This window comes from Drosophila rhopaloa, unplaced genomic scaffold (assembly GCF_018152115.1).
Source record: "Drosophila rhopaloa isolate 14029-0021.01 unplaced genomic scaffold, ASM1815211v1 contig_115, whole genome shotgun sequence".
NCBI lineage: Eukaryota > Metazoa > Arthropoda > Insecta > Diptera > Drosophilidae > Drosophila > Drosophila rhopaloa.
This window is the reverse complement of record NW_025334990.1, coordinates 10,735,498-10,753,637: the sequence shown is the minus strand read 5'-3', so window position 1 is coordinate 10,753,637 and position 18,140 is coordinate 10,735,498. Positions and strand designations below refer to the sequence as shown.

The 18,140-nt window shown below is 37.8% G+C and overlaps 3 protein-coding genes across 4 annotated transcripts in view; 1 reads left to right on the top strand and 2 right to left on the bottom strand.

Moving 5' to 3' along the window:
• LOC108051354 (protein GSKIP homolog) overlaps window positions 1-18,140 on the bottom strand; it is a 57,838-nt gene that overhangs the window by 3,789 nt on the left and 35,909 nt on the right. The window contains exons 1-2 of one of the 2 annotated variants that reach the window (XM_017133442.2): window positions 11,595-11,973; window positions 8,111-8,162 (exon numbers count right to left, since the gene is read on the bottom strand). The exons of the other annotated variant lie outside the window; for it this stretch is intronic. The gene's annotated coding sequence lies outside the window, so the exon portion shown is untranslated. Of the gene's footprint in view, window positions 1-8,110; window positions 8,163-11,594; window positions 11,974-18,140 lie in introns of those variants that run through there. 2 annotated transcript variants of the gene reach the window in all.
• The window catches only part of LOC108051346 (uncharacterized transmembrane protein DDB_G0289901), an 85,441-nt gene that overhangs the window by 31,403 nt on the left and 35,898 nt on the right, over window positions 1-18,140 (bottom strand). The window lies entirely within an intron of this gene.
• LOC123037273 lies at window positions 5,215-8,200 on the top strand. The gene is made up of 2 exons (XM_044457313.1): window positions 5,215-5,271; window positions 6,014-8,200. The coding sequence occupies exons 1-2, from the start codon at window positions 5,215-5,217 to the stop codon at window positions 6,155-6,157; spliced, it is 201 nt and encodes a 66-aa protein (XP_044313248.1). The 3' UTR covers window positions 6,158-8,200.

The window sequence follows — 18,140 nt, the reverse complement described above, 5'->3', positions numbered from 1 at the left end:
TAGTTGTTTTTGTTGCTGTTGTTGCCATTTTCGCCGCCAGGGCGCTACATTTTGTTGTTGCTTTTTTTTCGTTCACATACAATTTTGTTGCTGTTGTTGTTGCCTCTTCTGCGCCAGTCAATTCAATTTGAAGCCATTTAGCATCAATTTGCAGTAATTTGACGTATAAATTATGTCAAATTGCCGAGCAGCTTGTCATTGGGTGTATTTCGTTGTTGCCGCTTGTTGTTGTTGTTGCTGTTCTCACTCCGTCAGCCGCTCGTTTTCGGTTCCTTTGTTGTTGCTTTTGCACCTTTTTTTTCTCCCTCCCTGATTTTGTTCTTGTTGTTATTGTGAGAGATTGTGCCCGCCAGGTAAAAATTGAGGGAAAAAAAAGGTAGGGCAACAAGAGGTGAGGAAAGGTGCGGAGCAGAGCGGCATCATCATCAAGTCCCAGTTGCCAGTTAAACAACCGCCAACCCTTCGTCCTTCCCTCTAAAAACCATTGTGTGACTTGGTTTTTCTCCATCTCTTTCTGCACAGCAACAAAAAAAGACAACTTCGACTTTATATAATTTGTTAGTGATTTTTAAGTGCTAATAATAATTTTGTTATTATTTAAGCAAAACTTGTTTGTTTGCTTTTATTTGTAAGGAAAATAAAATCAAGTGGTGGAAAACAATTGTGTAAATAAATACCAAACAATACCTGTTTAAAATTCTATTTGCTCTTTTAAGTACATAATAATCTTGTTAGCGTTCTTTTAACACAATTTTTTTGTTTTACAATGAAAAATATTGGATCAAAATCCTTTTTTTTTCTCTGTATATACCTTTATTCTCCCTCTTTTTTCTGCGGCACGTTCGGCAGTGTGTGAATTTTATTTTCGCTTGTCGACACAAAAGAATTTCACTTAATACCCAAGCGAACGCACACACTCGTAGGTATAAGGGTCCAGAGCAGAGGTTGAGCAGTAAAAAGTGCCTCATAAAGCCGATATATAAACTAATGCCAGAACAAGGGGAAGAGATGGGAAAAAGAGGGCTGCAGAAAAGAGGGGCAACAATTTTTACGCTTTTGTGAATGTTAACATTCAAAGATATCATCAAAAAATTCACTGGAAACGCTTGTACAATAAACAAGAAAGGAAAGCTAACTTCGGGCGGAGCCGAAGTTGATATACCCTTGCAGAATACTCTGTAAATTATATTCTCCAAAATTATTCATATGATGCATTCTTAATACTCATAAAAAATCCCAACTTCCTAACTTTAAAAACACCAAAGTTATTGCATTTCCGATCAATCAGTTATATGGCAGCTATAGGATATAGTCGGCCGATCCTTATGAAATTCGGCATGTCGGATTGATTAGCCAAATATAAAACCCATAGAAAATCCCAACATTCTAACTTTACAAACACCAAAGTTATGGCATTTCCGATCAATCAGTTATATGGAAGCTATAGGATATAGTCGGCCGATCCTTATGAAATTCGGCATGTCGGATTGATTAGCCAAATACAAAACCCATAGAAAATCCCAACTTCCTAACTTTACAAACACCAAAGTTATGGCATTTCCGATCGTTCAGTTATATGGCAGCTATAGGATATAGTCGGCCGATCCTTATGAAATTCGGCATGTCGGATTGATTAGCCAAATACAAAACCCATAGAAAATCCCAACTTCCTTACTTTACAAACACCAAAGTTATGGCATTTCCGATCGTTCAGTTATATGGCAGCTATAGGATATAGTCGGCCGATCCCGGCCGTTCCGACTTATATACTGCGTGCAAAGGAAAGAAGGGTGTGTGCAAAGTTTCAGTTCGATATCTTTAAAACTGAGAGACTAGTTCGCGTAGAAACAGACAGACGGACAGACAGACGGACAGACGGACAGACGGACAGACGGACAGACGGACAGACGGACATGGCTATATCAACTCAGGAGGTGATCCTGATCAAGAATATATATACTTTATAGGGTCGGAGATGTCTCCTTCACTGCGTTGCACACTTTTGACCAAAATTATAATACCCTCTGCAAGGGTATAAAAACAAAAATGATAAAAAAAAAGGGAGCCAGCAAGAAGCTGACGATGCAGAAGCATTGAAGATCGTTTTCCCCCTCTTGTTAAAGGGAAAAAAGCAGAGGATTTTGTCGCCTCTTCTTTTGTGGATGAGTTGCTGTTGCCGTTCACGCGTCGTAAACTCGGTAGCAGCAGCAACACCAACAGATACAACAGCAGCGAAGACAATGCACAGGGGGAAAACTTCCGCAAATATCAGGAGTACATTGAGAAAAACACATAGCCATTTGTAAAACTGTGGGAAAGTATGTTGAGCAACTTTAGACTAGTTTTTTTGAAACAGATTCTAAGACTTCCACAAAAATACTATTATAAATTTATTTTTTTTATTCTACTTGTGAATTTAAAGTAACAATAAAACGATTTAGAAAATGTATCATATTTATTTACCTAACAATAAATTTATGAAATAATAATTTAAAATTTTGAAAAATTAAATCTTTTTCAATTCTTTTTTCATGTGTAAAGACGCAAAACATTGGGGAAAAGGGAACCTGTCATCAACAGGGACATGAGATATGCACGTTTCCCTTTCTCCAGCATTTCACTTCTCCCATGGCTTTTTCGTCGCACTGCAAGCCATTTGAAGAATTTCCATTTGCATTTTAATTAAGTGAATGGACAAATGACCCAAGGGGGCCGAAGGCCAAGCGGGGGTGGTCACTGGTCGGGCAGAAAACTTTATTATCTGTACAAGCAATTATGCATATCATAAAACACTTTAAACATTAATGAGTGTCGGCAGCGAGAGGGAGACAGAAGTGGAGATGGATCGAAAGAGAAAGGGAAAAAGACGAGTCATCTTTTGGCTGCTATAGTACTTCTTCTCCCCACTTGGACTCCAAAGCCAGAGACTCGTTTATTTTTCATTCATCCACTTGGGCAGCTCAGCATCCGAAGGGGAAAACAAAAATCTTGGGTTGAGGGAGAGCAAAAAAAAATGTAGAGTTGAAGAAGAAAAATTAAAACAAATTACCATTTTGTAAGATGTCGTGTTGAAAATGTTTACAATTATTGTATTATTCAAAATCGACAAAATTCTGTTAAAATTTAAAATTATAATAAAATAAATAATAATAAAATTTAATTTGGTGTATTTTATGGCGTTTTGATTGATTTATCTCAAAATAATAAGTTCTTATTATAATGGGTAAAAAATAAAATGTTAAGTCATAAAATATCTCTAATTTATGGAATGAACTGAGTAAAATGTGCTTTAAGTGATATTTATTATTTGTTTTTTCTTTTGATTGAATCAAACTGGCCGCAATGATTTGCATGTTCATCGCATATCGCCTGCACTGTCATCTCTAAGTGGACAGGCAACTACAAGACCCGGGCAGAAAGAAACGCCCACGCCCCCAAAAGATTCGGTTAGTTAGTTTATGGGCAAAGTCAGCGTGTTGCCACTTTATTGCCTGCTTTACATTTCTGTTAGTTTTCTATCCGCACCCAGGGGCAAAAAGACAAACACACACACATACACATGCAAAAAAACAAGAAGTGTGTGTGTGAAGTCGTGTTATGCTTTGCGGCCAAATTAAAATTCGACTTAATCGTTTAAACATTTAAAAGGCAAACTAAAAGCCAGCAGGCGTCGCAAAGTTTCCCATTTCCCCAACTCGCCCTTCTCTACCACCTCCTACTTCACCACTTCCTTCTCCACCACCTTCTTTTCCCCTTCTGCTCCTTTTTCCGACCCCCTTCCTTTTCCTCTTCCCTTTTGCTTTTTTTGCATGCGCAGCTCAACATGCGCCAAAAGTTGTAGCAGCCTGTTGCTGTCCTGCTCACACAGCCAGGCTTTAATGAGTGAGCGCCACACAACAAACATGGCTGCCGCTGCTCTCTCTCTCTCTTTTTCTCTCCATCTTCCCCACCAAAAACTCCATCCCAAAAGAGAGTGCAAGAGAGATGGCCTGCATGAAGATTTTTACGGGATAAATACCCCAAATAAAAGAGAGGGAAAATGCTCTTTTTGCACAATTCAAAAATGTTAATTAAAATTTAAATGCTTACTGGGGACCCGTGGCAAATTAAATTTTGATTGATTCATCCACAGGACTTCTGCTGAACCGGCAAAATAAACTCATGGAGCACAAAGTTGCCTTGTCAACGGTACCCAGTACCAAATTTCAATTACCACCGAAATATCTTAACTACCGCTTGGGGTAATAAACCCAAATGGTCCGGAAAATAAATGTGTATATTAAAGCATAAAATAAATATATGTGCGAACATTAGCTGCAACAGCTAAATTATAAATCCGATTTATGAGCCATTATATTTTTGGGGGTGCCAAAAAAATATGTAAGCAAAAAAATTAAGGTCTAAAAGCCAATTTAGTAAAATGTTAGCAGCTTGCCAACTAATTTCAATTTAATGCCTTTCCTTTATTGCCATTCGTTTTGTACTTTTAATTGTTAGGGAATCATGGATTTGTGTTTTGTAAAATTTTTTCAATTTAAGCTTTGAACGAGGTTAATGACATTCTTTATTAGCTTAATAATAAATCTTATTTATGAGCCATAACATTTAACTTCTTTCAAAAAAAAAATTGATTGGATTTTATACAGCTAATATAATAATACCGATTTAATATTTTTAACGGGCTTAATTATTAGTTGAACCCGTGCTTAAATAGTGTTTTATAGCTTGAGTTTGGCAATACTTATACCGTTACTTTTAGAATTATGTAGTATTAAATTTTAAATTAAATTAAATTTTTAATATTGCCTGTTCACGTGTTTATATTTTATAGCGTGGGCGTTTCTCTTTATATGGTTCCGTTTCAATTTAGTCATTATCCGAGCACAATTTAGTAATGCTAATTTAGTTGTTTTGGCCAAGATTGCTCCTAATGCCACACTGACATGCAATGGTGGATTTTGTTTTCCATTGTTTCTGCTTTTTTTTTCTTTCAGTTCATTATTTTGGAAAGGTTTCCACCTCTGACAAAAGAGGGCAATGAAAAGAATTCCAATTGAGTGGAGAACTCGAGAGACGCCGGCAAAATGCGAAGAACTCGGAGGCAGTGTTGTTGATAGCAATCAACATCAATTAAAGCAGCTGTCTGTCTTGTTGTTGGCCGTGTAATTATATTTGCTGCTGCGCGTTTTTGGCTTCATCATCATCATCATCACCATGGTCATTACCCATGCATTGTGCACCGCCAGCAACATGTTGCTGCTGCGCCTCCAAGTAGCAACTGTCCGTCTGTCAGTTCTGATGGCAACTGTTGATAATTATAATCCGCTTGTGGTTAAAATGGTGTTGCCTACCTTACTGGCGATAAGCGCGCATGAATAATTATGTTGCCGCTGTCTCCGAGTTGTTGCTGCTGCTGCTAATGCTGATGTTGCTGCTGTTGCTTTTGCTGTTGCTGCAATGTCGCCTGCGCGACAACTCATGAATAATTAATGCACTGCCGCGACTGCCGGCGACTGGCTGAAATGTTGCTGCCGTAGCAGCCGCAGCAGCAGCAACAGCAGGAGCAGCAGCAACTTGTCTTGGTAGCTTTTCAATTACAGCAGGAAATCGTGAATTACGGCAAACCAGAGTTAGAGTTGGCCATAAAGGAGCAAATGCTGTTCTCATTGTTGATTAAACTTGACAGCTCTTATTGTTGTTGTTCAAATATTTATTAAATACATAGAAAATCTCCTCAGAGGGTGCCGACAACAATTAACACTTGAATGGCAGCGGCGGCACAGCGGCAGTAGCGCAACTATTATCAACTCAATTTGAATAAATTCGCTCGTGACACAAGAGTAAAGAAGGGGAAAACGCTGAAATTCCCACCTTAAATTAAATAAGCAATGAGTTTGTCTCGCAAAAAAAAATAAAGGTTCGGGGCGGTCGCACAATTGGCACTTGAAAGGCATCAAGATACAATGGCAATAACTGCAGCAGCAACATCAGCAGGGGAGAAGCGGCAGCAGCAGCAGCAGCAACAGCAACAACAGCAACAGCAGCGGCAAACAAGCTAAACAAGTATTGCTGCTGTGCCGAGGAGCAACAGCAACGACGGCAGCAACATCAGCAGATAAAAGGCAGACAAAAGGCACGAGATGTGAGAGACGTCTAGGGTTGCTGCTGCATGGGAATTGAATTCCATTCAAAAGACGGCAGCAGGCTGTTTGTCATACTTGCAACAGCGGCAACAACAACAGCAGCAACATTGCCAAGAAGCAGAACCCAGTGAAATGGCTTACATGCATTTCTCTGCCTCTCTTCCAGCAGGCGTGTTGAGGTGTGTTGAGATAGCATCTTGCATAAAATTACTGCCAGTGGTAGGAGCAACATCAGCATCTCCACCAGCAGCAACAGCAACAGCAGCAGCAGGAGCAACAGCAGCAGCCACCAGCGACGTGGTTGCCTGATGCTATGCCACTGATAGCCTCGAAATTGTTGGCAGTTGCAATTTGCTGTTTGGAATTTTAAGCGAGCCAACAATGAAGTTCAAACCGAAGCGAAGGAAACCAAAAAAAAAACAAAAACAAAAAAGCCAACAAAAAGATAAAAACCCAGAGAGCCCAAAGGAAGAGGAACCCGACAGCAACATCATTCTCATGCTCATCAGCAGCACCAGCAGCACAAAAGTTTAACCCGTCTCTGGTATCGATTTTTGATTGCCTTTAAAAAGATTCGATTTTTGGGACAAAGGAAGTCTAGATTGTTGCCAGCTAAATTGCTTTTATTCATAGTTTTGAGTCGAAAACATGTCATGTTTGCATAATGCTGATAACTTTATTGGAAAGTTGTTAAACTGAGTCGTAACTCTTCTTTACAGACAAATTCTATGTTTTTCTTTTTGTTTGCCTTTGAGTTGAGGTTTTATTTAAGCCTTAGATTTTTCATTCTTTGGAAGTTTAAGCTGGTTTTGTTCAAGATTATTTGTGAAATAAGAAATATGCATAGAACATATCTGACATTATTTTTAGCTGAATATAAAATATTTAATAACTTATTTAATTATGAACTTAGATTTGGTCCAATTTAGTTGAACTCATTAAATTTAACCTGACTATAAAAACCATGACTATCTTTAAAATTTTGATTACCATTCTATAAATCAGTAACTTCCTACCCTGCAAGGCTGAAAATGGGTTAAGTTTTGGTCTCTGTTTTCAAAGTTGGAGCCTGCGCTAAATTCAAGACCTGCGATTGCAATAAAAGTCAGCAGGCAGGCACTGATGTGTTGCTGGAGCCCACCTCTCCACATCCGCATCCACATCCACATCCAGCTCCTGCTCGAATCTCCTGCTCCTTCCCCATTTGAATTTCATTTCAGTGGTGCCTTTCGTTTTTATTTATTTTTTATTTTTCAGCTCGCTTCCATTCAATTTCTGCTGCTGCTGCCTTGCCGCCATCTGAGCTTTGCATAAGCCCGTAGTTCATTTGAGAGAAACAAAACAAAGCAAAACCAAATAAAAAAAACCAAACCAAAGGCGAGGAAAAAAATCGAAATAAGATATAGTCGGGCAGCGGCAGCAGCAGTCAGCACGATTTATGTTAATCAGACAAGAAGGCAGGGGTCCTGTCTTTTGGGGGAAATCGGGGAGCCAGCGCCAGCCAGTTGCATTCAATCATCTTTTATCTGGCAGGCATCGGCGGAGTTTGGTGGGGATTTCTTTTTCTTGTGGGTATTATGTATCGCTTAGTTGCATTTGGCGCACTTTCCGATTTTTCCCTCTTTCTCCCATTGCCAAGTCAAAGTTTGATTCGTGTTTTCGTATTTTGCCGCAGCGAGACTTCAATTTGATTTGCCGCTATCGATTTGATTTCAATTTGCCAAATGCTCTGGCTATTTATCTCAATGACTCACTCGTTGTCCCTTCTTTTTCCGATTTGTTCAGTCAGGGTGAAAGTCGAATTCAATGGGAATGTAAAGGCTGGTAAAAGGCAGAAGAAAATCCTACCTTTATGTGTAATTTAATCCTATTTCTTGCTATTTAAAATACAATTTTCATGTACACATTTAAATATCAAATACAATAAACATTGTAGTTAAGGGTCTATAATACACTTCATTACTTACACACAATTGTTCGAATAAAAACGAGACGAAAGCAGAGTAATTGAATACCAACCTGTAATGAGAACAATTATAATAATAAATTAATTACGATTGCAATTAAATATGTACATAATAAAATTATTTCAGCAGAAAACAAATAAATGGTTTCTGTTTAATTTGCAATTGAAAACCATCAAAATGACGCACACACAATAAACCCAAAACTCAAATGGGAAAATCAAAAATGTATAGAGTGAGATACTGGCGCTGATGGAAACGAATAAAGGGAAAAATGAAAAATATCTGACGGCTGGCAAAAATTCTGCCTCAAATTCATTTAGCAAGTTGAATTTTAAGTGCTCCACAGCAGCTTCTTCCTGCTCCCTCCCCACTCACTTTGTTTAGTTTGGGATGCTTTGGTTTCCCCTTAAATAATTCACAAACATTTTCAGCCAAAATGCTGGCAAAAAACATTTTTTTTTTTGTTCGTTTGCAGTTTATAACAGGAATATACAGAAGGCATGGGAATAAACTGAAAATCTCATTAGGGTGTGTCAGCAATAAACATTTTTTTTCTTAAATTATCTTTAATTGAAAATGAATTTTATTTATAGTTTGTATATCGGATTTTCATTTTACCGACTGTTGATTTAGCTTCCATTTGTTGAAATTGCATTTTAAAACCAAACAATCTTATTATTTGTATTTTTGCTTTAAAGCTTAAGCTGGTCATACTGTGCTAGTCATATTAAGCAGTGTGACCTTAATGTTGAAAACAATTTCAAAATTAGGGTATTGACAACATAAATGTTTATTTCATGTTGTTTGGTGTATCTTATTGAATCACCCTAGCCCAATGGGTAACATGCGAATGACTCGCTGACTGAAAGGCTGAAATGCTAAAATGACTGACTGCCAGTCCGACTGTCCGACTTGTTCTGGCTCCTCTTCTTCTTTTTCACTATGCAGCGCGGCACAAAAAGTGAAAAATAAAGAAGAGGAAGAAGATATATAGTAGTTGTGCCATTTTTGCGCTTTTCATGCACTTTTTACGCCGGATGTGCAGCACGGTGGGAGGAGGAGGGGTTGGAAAAATGCCGAAAAAGAGAGCACACAGCAAAAGAAATTTGTAATTTCAACAAAGCAACGAAGAAAATGGCACAAAAAGGCCACACCCACACGCCCAACTCACTATTTTACAATTTTTTATATACACATATACTTTTTGTTTTTATTTTTTTTTTCCTCCCGTTGAACTAAAAACTTTTCCGCCCAGCGCCATCGTTTGAGTGGGCGGGGTAAATGCGTTTTTGATGCTGTTTTTTGGGTGGGCGGTTTGGTTTGGTTTTGGTAGCATTTTGCATTTTGTTTTTCGCCACTGGCACTTGGCAAGTTAAAGCATTAAGCTGATGCCAATTATGCATTGTTTGCCTGCTCCATTCCGTATTCCCCATTCCCCAGAAGTTTTCAGTTTTCAGGAGCGAATGTTAACCCTCTTCGGTTGGCTTGCTATCGCTGTTGGGCAAAATTGAAACAACTTTTGCAATTACTTTCCGTAAACAAAACAAATGTGCTCGAGTCACGCAATCGCCTCTGTCTGTCCCCAAAACAATAATTACCCAAGCATTGTTCATGCATACATTCATATAATGGTAATGACAATAACGAGGTTGAGCGGTTAACGGGGTGGAGGGAGGGGGGGTTGAAAAGGTTTAGTGGCAAGAGGGTAGAGGTGGAGGGATGACAGGTGGAGGCAAAGTTGCTTGTCTTGAACAAGTTGTTAAATTGTTATTTTAGCGCTTTGTTTTCCCTTCTTCACTTTCTGGCCGACGAATGATTAACAGAACCCAGGTACGTACAGTGAACGCCCACAAATAAAGAACCCTAATTGAAGTGTTTTCCACCCTTCAATCATGTCGAGTGGTGAGCGTTGAACGAAGGGGAATATGCAAATTGCTAATTTACATTCGAACAGTTGATGGCAAAATTATAGCACTGAACATGCAACCCAAAAATTGAAAAAAAATAATGGTACTCCAAAAATACAAAAGAATTATTTAATGGTCAAATTGCTAAAATTATGGTGCTAATTTACTAACGTTAAGAATATTTTGACTGGTATTTTCAGCATGCTATTACACCGACTTCTATTGTATTTGTGCACAGAAAATGCGTATATCGGATATATGCACTCACCCTTGCTAGCCCATTCCCCCCTCAATCCCCTTTCTCATTTGCATAACGTATTCAGACCGAGTGGTATGCAACAATTTTATTATTACGTTTATTTGACTTGCATATACGCATACACAAGCAGTTTTCCACAGGACATGCAGACAGACAGGACAAGCAGGATTGCAATTTCCATTGTCGGTTGCTGTTGTGAATGGCTCGTAAATCCTCACAGAAAACCGAGATACTCACGCATGCATATTCGCCCTCTGGCAATTCTATTAAATTTCAAAAACGACTACTGGCTCTTTCTCCATTTAATTACGCCCTGAAATAGACATGGAATTGTTTCAACTGGTCAGAAATTGGAGCCTGCAAAACACCTTCATTGTTATATCTGCTATCTGGATTGGTCCTCTACACTGCATCGACCCCATTTCGGACCACAATACACCCACTCGATAATTCAATTATGCATGCCATTTAATGTGTCAGGCTTGTATGTTCCTCTCTGTGGAGGGGATGAAGTCAACTAATTTCAATTTTCCATAAAGCGAACATTGTTCTAGGCCAAACCGCACCCAATCTAATCAATTTTGCATATACTGCACAAATTATATTTGTGTTTTGTCCACTCCATTTTGCAATTCAAATATTATTCTCGATTCGAGTGGTGTGCGTGTTATGTGGTTTTCTCTCCTTCCTGCAGATTACAACTCCCAGTCACGTATTGTGAAGTATGAGAATTCCGAAACCAAATTGAGAATGCCTTTTTATGGAAAATTCTTGGCGCTTTTTCCAGCTCTACAGGAGTCACTTGTGTGTGAGATGCCCTGATTTGGTTGGAATAGTTTTATTTAACTGGTTTTACTCATTCCGATTGAAAAGAGCTTTGCCACAAAATAAAAAGGATTTTGATTTAATGTTTTTGAGGAGATAAGAAACATTTTTTTCATATTAAAAGATGATGTAATGTAATAAAGATTCATTTCATAGGGGCCAATTCTATTTGATTGTGGCCTGCAAAAATGTTTTATTGAAAAACTTAAAAATTGGCTTAGTAATCCAACCAATTACTACAAATATTTTTATTGTGTGGCAGTTTGTCGAATTTATTTCGATCGATTAAGGCTAAATATTTTTTATATGCTCAAACATTTCAGCACTTGGCAGTTAAACAAAGTCTGGCAATGAATTAAGGCACCTAATATCAAATAAAGTACTATATTTATAAGTTGTATATTTTTGTTAGGAAATATTTTTCTATTTTTAGCACTGTTTTGGCTGCCTTTAACCAATTTAAGACCCATGGGGTTTTGTTCATCGAAATTACCGAGAAAATCACTTAGCTGTCAATGTTCCAATTAACATATTTCCCCGCTCATTTATTTAGCCAGCATTTGCATTTCATTGCCGACCGCCCACGCCTTAAACAGAAACAGAAACAGAAACCGAAACAAAAAAGAAACAAATAAAATGCCTTCACACACTTTTGAGTTCAATGTCTCTTGCCCAAAAATCGCGATAAATTTAAGCAAAGTCAGCGAGCAACTGACTGGGTGAAAAATAAAACGATTCTGTCATTTTGTCATTTTTTTGAATGAAGTCTAAATTTAAGTTAATGTTCGCACAATTTACAATTTTGTTCGACTTGCATGTAGATCACGTGGCGCAGCAGGGCGGAGTATTAAATTAATTAGTGGCCCCCACACAAATTGGAGGTGTAGCATTTCGAAACCAATAAATAATGTAAATTAATTAGAGTGGAGTTTTATTTTCGCACATATACATAGTACATACATACATACATGGATAGATCAACAATGCGACTGACTAGCGGACGAGCACCGCAATTTGCGCCCAATGCCCGGTAATTTAATTGAAAATGGCAACCCCCGGGCGGCCCAGACAAAGGCCGATAATACCCGTACTGTATCTGAAATCCGCCGGGCGGAGCAAGTTGTATTTGTTTTTGTTTTTGTTTTTGTTGCTCTTGCTACTGCCGTATGCGAATGGCACTTGGCACGTTCCGTGCCAGCGAAAAAAAAAAAAAATAAAATTCTCATAATAATTAAACGAAAAACGCGTTGATTGCATGCAATTTGCATTTTACGACTGGCGACGACGTGGGCAAACATGGCAATGAATGGGCAGGCACACCGGCCCAAGCTCTCCGTTTCGCGGCATATCAGATATGTAAAAGGCATCTACGAACCTGGCCCAGAGGTGTGTGCGTGATTGCATACTATACGTGACTGGTTTACCTGGCACTTTTTTCGACACTGTTTGACACTGGACAACTCTACATATCTTAAAATGTTGCCCAATTGATCGTTGGCCATTCGGTTGGGTAATTAGGTTGAGATATGATAAAAATCTTTGGCATAACATGTTCAGAAAGTGATCAACGTTGCATAAACTAAATATATGAGGGGTTATCAGCCATTGCTTATGAATTTTCAGTTAAGATCAAGGTTTTTAAAACATCGTTTAAATTTGAGGTCCATGTTATTAATATAACATAATAGTAAGTAAGCCGAAAATATATTTTTATATGCAATCAACTTTTACAACACGAAAAAAGCTATACAAATCTTAATTAAACATCTTATTTTTCAGAGATAATATTGAGAACTCATAACAAATATCTTTAGTTCTAATTAAATGTAAGTTTTTATGATTTGAAAATATTGACATCATTATAAAAATAAAATATTTAAAACATTTTTAATTGGCTCTAGTACATGTTAGTTGTTGGCTATAAACATTCTGAGATATATTTATAATTTAAACCCATTGTTCGTGAGTCACGCGACCATCGCCAGATGTTTTTCCCCAGCGTGCAGGGGTGCTTGTTAGGGCAGGTCCGAAAGCTGGCGTGGAAACGGCAGTAATTGAAACTCAATAAGCCAGGGCTATTATTATCAGGTTGGAGACTCCACACCTCAGTCCAGTGATAGGCAAACCCCCTTCTTAATTAACCCACAACAGCCCCCGGCATTTGATTGACAAACGATTCTGTTCGATTAGCCTAATGAGAAATGGCAGAACACTCGACATCAATATAGGTAAAATATCACAGAGCAAATATAAATTTCTATGTGATTTCAAAACCCAGTGCTATTACTCATTTAATATTGAAATCAGGGGAGCAAAATAAACTGTGCCTGCTTCCGTTTCTGATTTTGATTTTCCTTATAATTTATTCCGTTCCTGTCGTTGTTTTGTTTATAATAAATAAATAATCAAATGGGATTTCTCGCAGTTTTCATTTGCTGTGCTGCAAAACGAAAAGGAAAACAAACAGCAGCTGCTGGGAAAATCGCTTTTCAATCGTCACTTCCCGCAGAGAAGATCAAAAGCGGTTTTGTGGGTGGAAAATCAACACTCGGCCAACCATTTTGGCCTTAATCACGCATAATCCTTCGAAATAATAACGCAAATTCCCCAAAGATTTACTGGCATTAATTTGCCATCAATAGCCAACCAAACATTCAAATGCTTTGAAAATGAAATAAAGAAAAATTCTAAATGGTTGAATAATATATATTTTTCTGGGTAAACCTGTCAAGGGGCGTTCAAAATTTGAGCACATCTCTTTGGGAACTTTGCCAATTTCCCACCGAGAAATGAATAATGTATGTGGATTTTTAGCAAGCCAAGCAAATGTCATAATGATGTGTAATTATCGTTTTTCGCCTGATAGAGTAAAAATTATTTCGCGACATTATTTTACAATATTTCAAGAGTTCATTCACGGCAGTGGTATAATTTTATTTATTTGCTGTTAATTAATGTCAAGCATTTCAATAACCACAATCCACAAAGGAAAAGCGCACAATTGAAATTTATGAATGCCCCTGGGCGATGTTTTTGTTATTTTTATACCCTTGCAGAGGGTATTATAATTTTGGTCAGAAGTTTGTAACGCAGTGAAGGAGACGTTTCCGACCCCATAAAGTATATATATTCTTGATCAGGATCAATAGGGGAGTCGATATAGCCATGTCCGTCTGTCCGTCTGTCCGTCTGTCCGTCTGTCCGTCTGTCCGTCTGTCCGTCTGTTTCAATACCGTTTGTGAGCTCAGTTTAAAAGCTAGCGATCTGAAACTTTCACACGCGTCCTAAAACATGTGTACGCAGATCAAGTTTGAAAATCGCCCCGATCGGACGTCTATATCCTATAGCTCCCATAGGAACAATCGGATATATCTAGCAAAAATTGATGATATTTCGCGCAGTGTAAAAGCTATTGACATGAATTTTTCCAAATCGTATTTTTTTATGCATACCTTGATCAGGGTAAAAGCGCGTGGCAATCGGACGTCTATATCCTATAGCTCCCATAGGAAAAATAGGGTAAAATCGGTCCAAATTTTATGTTTTTCAGAATATTTCGCGCTGTGTAAAAGCTATTGCTATAAATTTTTTCAAATCGTATTTTTTTATACATTCCTTCATCAAGGTGAAAGCGCGTGCTGATCGGACGTCTATATCCTATAGCTCCCATAGGAACAATCGGATATAACTTTCAAGAATGGAAGATATTTTGTGCAGTGTAAAAGCTATTAACATAAATCTTTCCAAATCTTATTTTTTTATGCATACCTTGATCAGGGTAAAAGCGCTTGGCGATCGGACGTCTATAACCTATAGCTCCCATAGGAACAATAGGGGGAAATCTGTTAAAATTTAATGATTTTTAGGATATTTCCCGCAGTATTTAAGCTATTGACATGAATCTTTCCAAATCGTATTTTTTTATGCATACCTTGATTATGATAAAAGCACGTGACGATCGGACGTCTATATCCTACAGCTCCCATAGGAACAACAGGGTGAAATCGGTCCAAATTTGATGATTTTCTGAATTTTTCGCGTAGTGTGTAAGCTACTGACATAAATTTTTCCAAGTCTTATTTATTTACGCATATCTTGATTAGGGTAAAAGCGCTTGCCGATCGGACGTCTATTTCTTATAGCTTCCGTAGGAAAAATAGTTAAAGGCTGCGAAAGTATCCCTTTTTTTCTATTTTTATATGACATTTTTGCAGTATAAAAGCAATTGACATTAAACGATGAAAATCTAGTTTATTTATGTATACCTTATTCCTTTGGCTACTTTTTCAGTTTTAGCAATTTCGGCAAAGTCTGCAAGGGTATTAAAACTTCGGCTTGCCGAAGTTAGCTTCCGTCCTCGTTTTGTTTTCTTTTTTGTACGCTGTTAATTTTTATGTTGCTGCTCGCGAGCTGTTTCATGCTTCACGGTGCATGAAATGCAACAGCAACCGAAACGGCAACAACTACAATAAATTTGTTAAATGAAATGCCTGTTGTTGTAAATCATCAATGCAAATGCTGTTCAAACAATAGGCGCCAATGCAGGAAATTTCCCGAGTTTACTGTTTTTTTTTTTCATTTGATTTTTTTGCTTTTTAATTTGCTTTATTCAAATGAACGTGATGCTGGCATGGTTGTTTGTTGGCCACCACCGAGTGTATCACCTCAATTTGTGGGCGCAATGCCACGCCCCTTCGTCCTGCCTGCGGTTTCTGGCCATTGCGTGCCAAAGTTTCCACCTTTTGCGATGGCCAATGTCCTCACCGCACATCAACAACAACATGAGCCACAGTCTGAGTGCAATTAAAGGATGCATCAACCAAAAACGACTAAAAGTTACTCTCATAAACTTTATTCAATAAGTTTAAGGTAAATACTGCATTAAAAGCGTTTTTTAACATTTAAAAATCGTATAATATTCCACCATATTTTATTTGTAAGCAAGTATTTGCGGTTAATTAAGTCAAAGTTTTTTATACTTTGGCTTATTGAGTAAACCCAATTTTAAATGTAGTTTTTATATGAAATTCATAAAACTCAATGGCAGTTTCTGTTATATAAATATGAGATAAATAATTTAAATATATATGGATTTGTTAAATCAACAAAAAAAGTTTTATTTATGTATAAAGGCTAGATTTTGCTGTTTTTATTTGGAACACATAAATAAATAATTCCAGCATCGAAATAAAAACCTCTTGACAAATGCAGGGTAAAACAAAAACTTACCATAATGGCCAGCATGTTTGCATTGTGTGCAATTAACGTTGCAGAAACAACAGCAGCAAAAACCAAATGAAAAACAAGAAAGAACGCTATAGTCGGGTGCCCCGACTATCAGATACCCGTTACTCAGGTAAAGGGAGTGCGAGGGAGATGGAGATAGAAACTTTGATCACGCATAACTTTTTAACGAATGGTCCGATTTGAAAAATTTCTTCTACATTTCGATAGGTATTGAAAAACACAATAAAACCGCATTTTTACTTTTCCGAAATATTTAAATTTTTTATAAGCGATTGTGGGCGTTAAAGGGGGCGTGGCACCATTTTGAAACAAACTTGCGCTGCGTAGGAACTTCTAACATCTACATGCAAAATGCCAATCTTCTAGCTTTTATAGTTTCCGAGATCTCAGCGTTCATACGGACAGACAGACAGACAGACGGACGGACAGACAGACGGACAGACGGACATGGCTAGATCGACTCGGCTACTGATCCTGATCAAGAATATATATACTTTATAGGGTCGGAAACGCTTCCTTCTACCTGTTACATACTTTTGCACGAATACAATATACCCTTTTACTCTACGAGTAACGGGTATAATCAGCCAACAAATCAAATATGCACGAAAACAATAATCAATGCGAAATGGGAGGAAATGGGGTAGGGTTTACACGTATGTGTTTATACGGACCTCTTATATCGAAGCAATGCAGTTTGCTCGATTAAATTTTAAGTGCCGTGTCATTAAAATCGCGTGCGAGGTTTGCTCGAGCTGTTCACTTTTGAAAAACGGGGCAAAACGGGGGTTTTGTGTGTTTCTGGGGAGGCGTGTTTGGCAGGTGATTTGCAAAAAAAAAAAAAACCGAGAATAAAAGCGATTGCAAAAAAAAAAGAGGGCCAAAACAAAAGAAACAAGCTGCCAATTGCTGATGGGGGGAAGGAAAACAACTGATTTTAATGCAGCGCAAGACCAGAAGTACCACATTCGACTAAAAGTTGAGAAAATAAATCACCACAGTTTATGTGATGTTTTCTCTTGCCAATAAAGATTCTTAAATTTGTTAACATCAGATTAAGGAAAACGAGAATATATCACTAGCTAGGGGTATTAAATCACTTTTAACTTGATTTTCGTGTTTATTTGCAAAGGTTAAATAAGTCAGTGCTTGGAAAGTTCCTATTTTTTTGGGCGCATAATAATAGTAATAGTCTCATATGGTTGTTTTCCTCATCAACTGAATAACACTTATTTTTATAATCAATTTTCTCTGCCTCCTTTTAGTTTAATCAGTTCCCTCTTAACCCTTAAACGTATTCCAATTTTCCGGGTTCAAGTTCAAGTTAATTTCACGTTGTTTGCGGGTCTATCATTAAGCTGGTAAATACAGGTTGCAACATTCACACCCTCATCGTCATTATCGTTATCATTCCCGCCGTCGTGATCATTATCAACGTCATCATCCCCATATGTCAATTAGCTTAGAATGAAGGAAATGTGGAAAAGAGCGGTGGAGGAAATGATTTCGGTTGTGTCATTAGGCCGAGTAGAAAAAAAAAAAGAAAATGAGCAAAGAGGCGCACTAATTAAAGCAACAAAGCAGCGGGCGTATATATAAAAGCAAAGTACTAAAAGCGAAAAGGGAGCAAAATTAATTGAGTTGGAAAGCAGGGGACAACCTGCCCAATCCACCCCCACACGCAAAATGAAACAAAGGGCGTGGCGCTTAAATTAATGATGACCCAACCGAATGGTTTTCTTTACACACATTGAAATTGAATTAAAAATTGTTTATTGTTAATTTGCAATAT

Excerpts from the sequence above, each read along its gene's own strand:
- LOC123037273 (XM_044457313.1), top strand. The coding sequence starts at position 5,215 with ATGGTCATTACCCATGCATTGTGCACCGCCAGCAACATGTTGCTGCTG. Across the intron at positions 5,272-6,013 it reads TGTTGCTGCTGCGCCTCCAA|GCAGCAGCAACAGCAACAAC; the intron begins GTAGCAACTGTC and ends GCGGCAGCAGCA.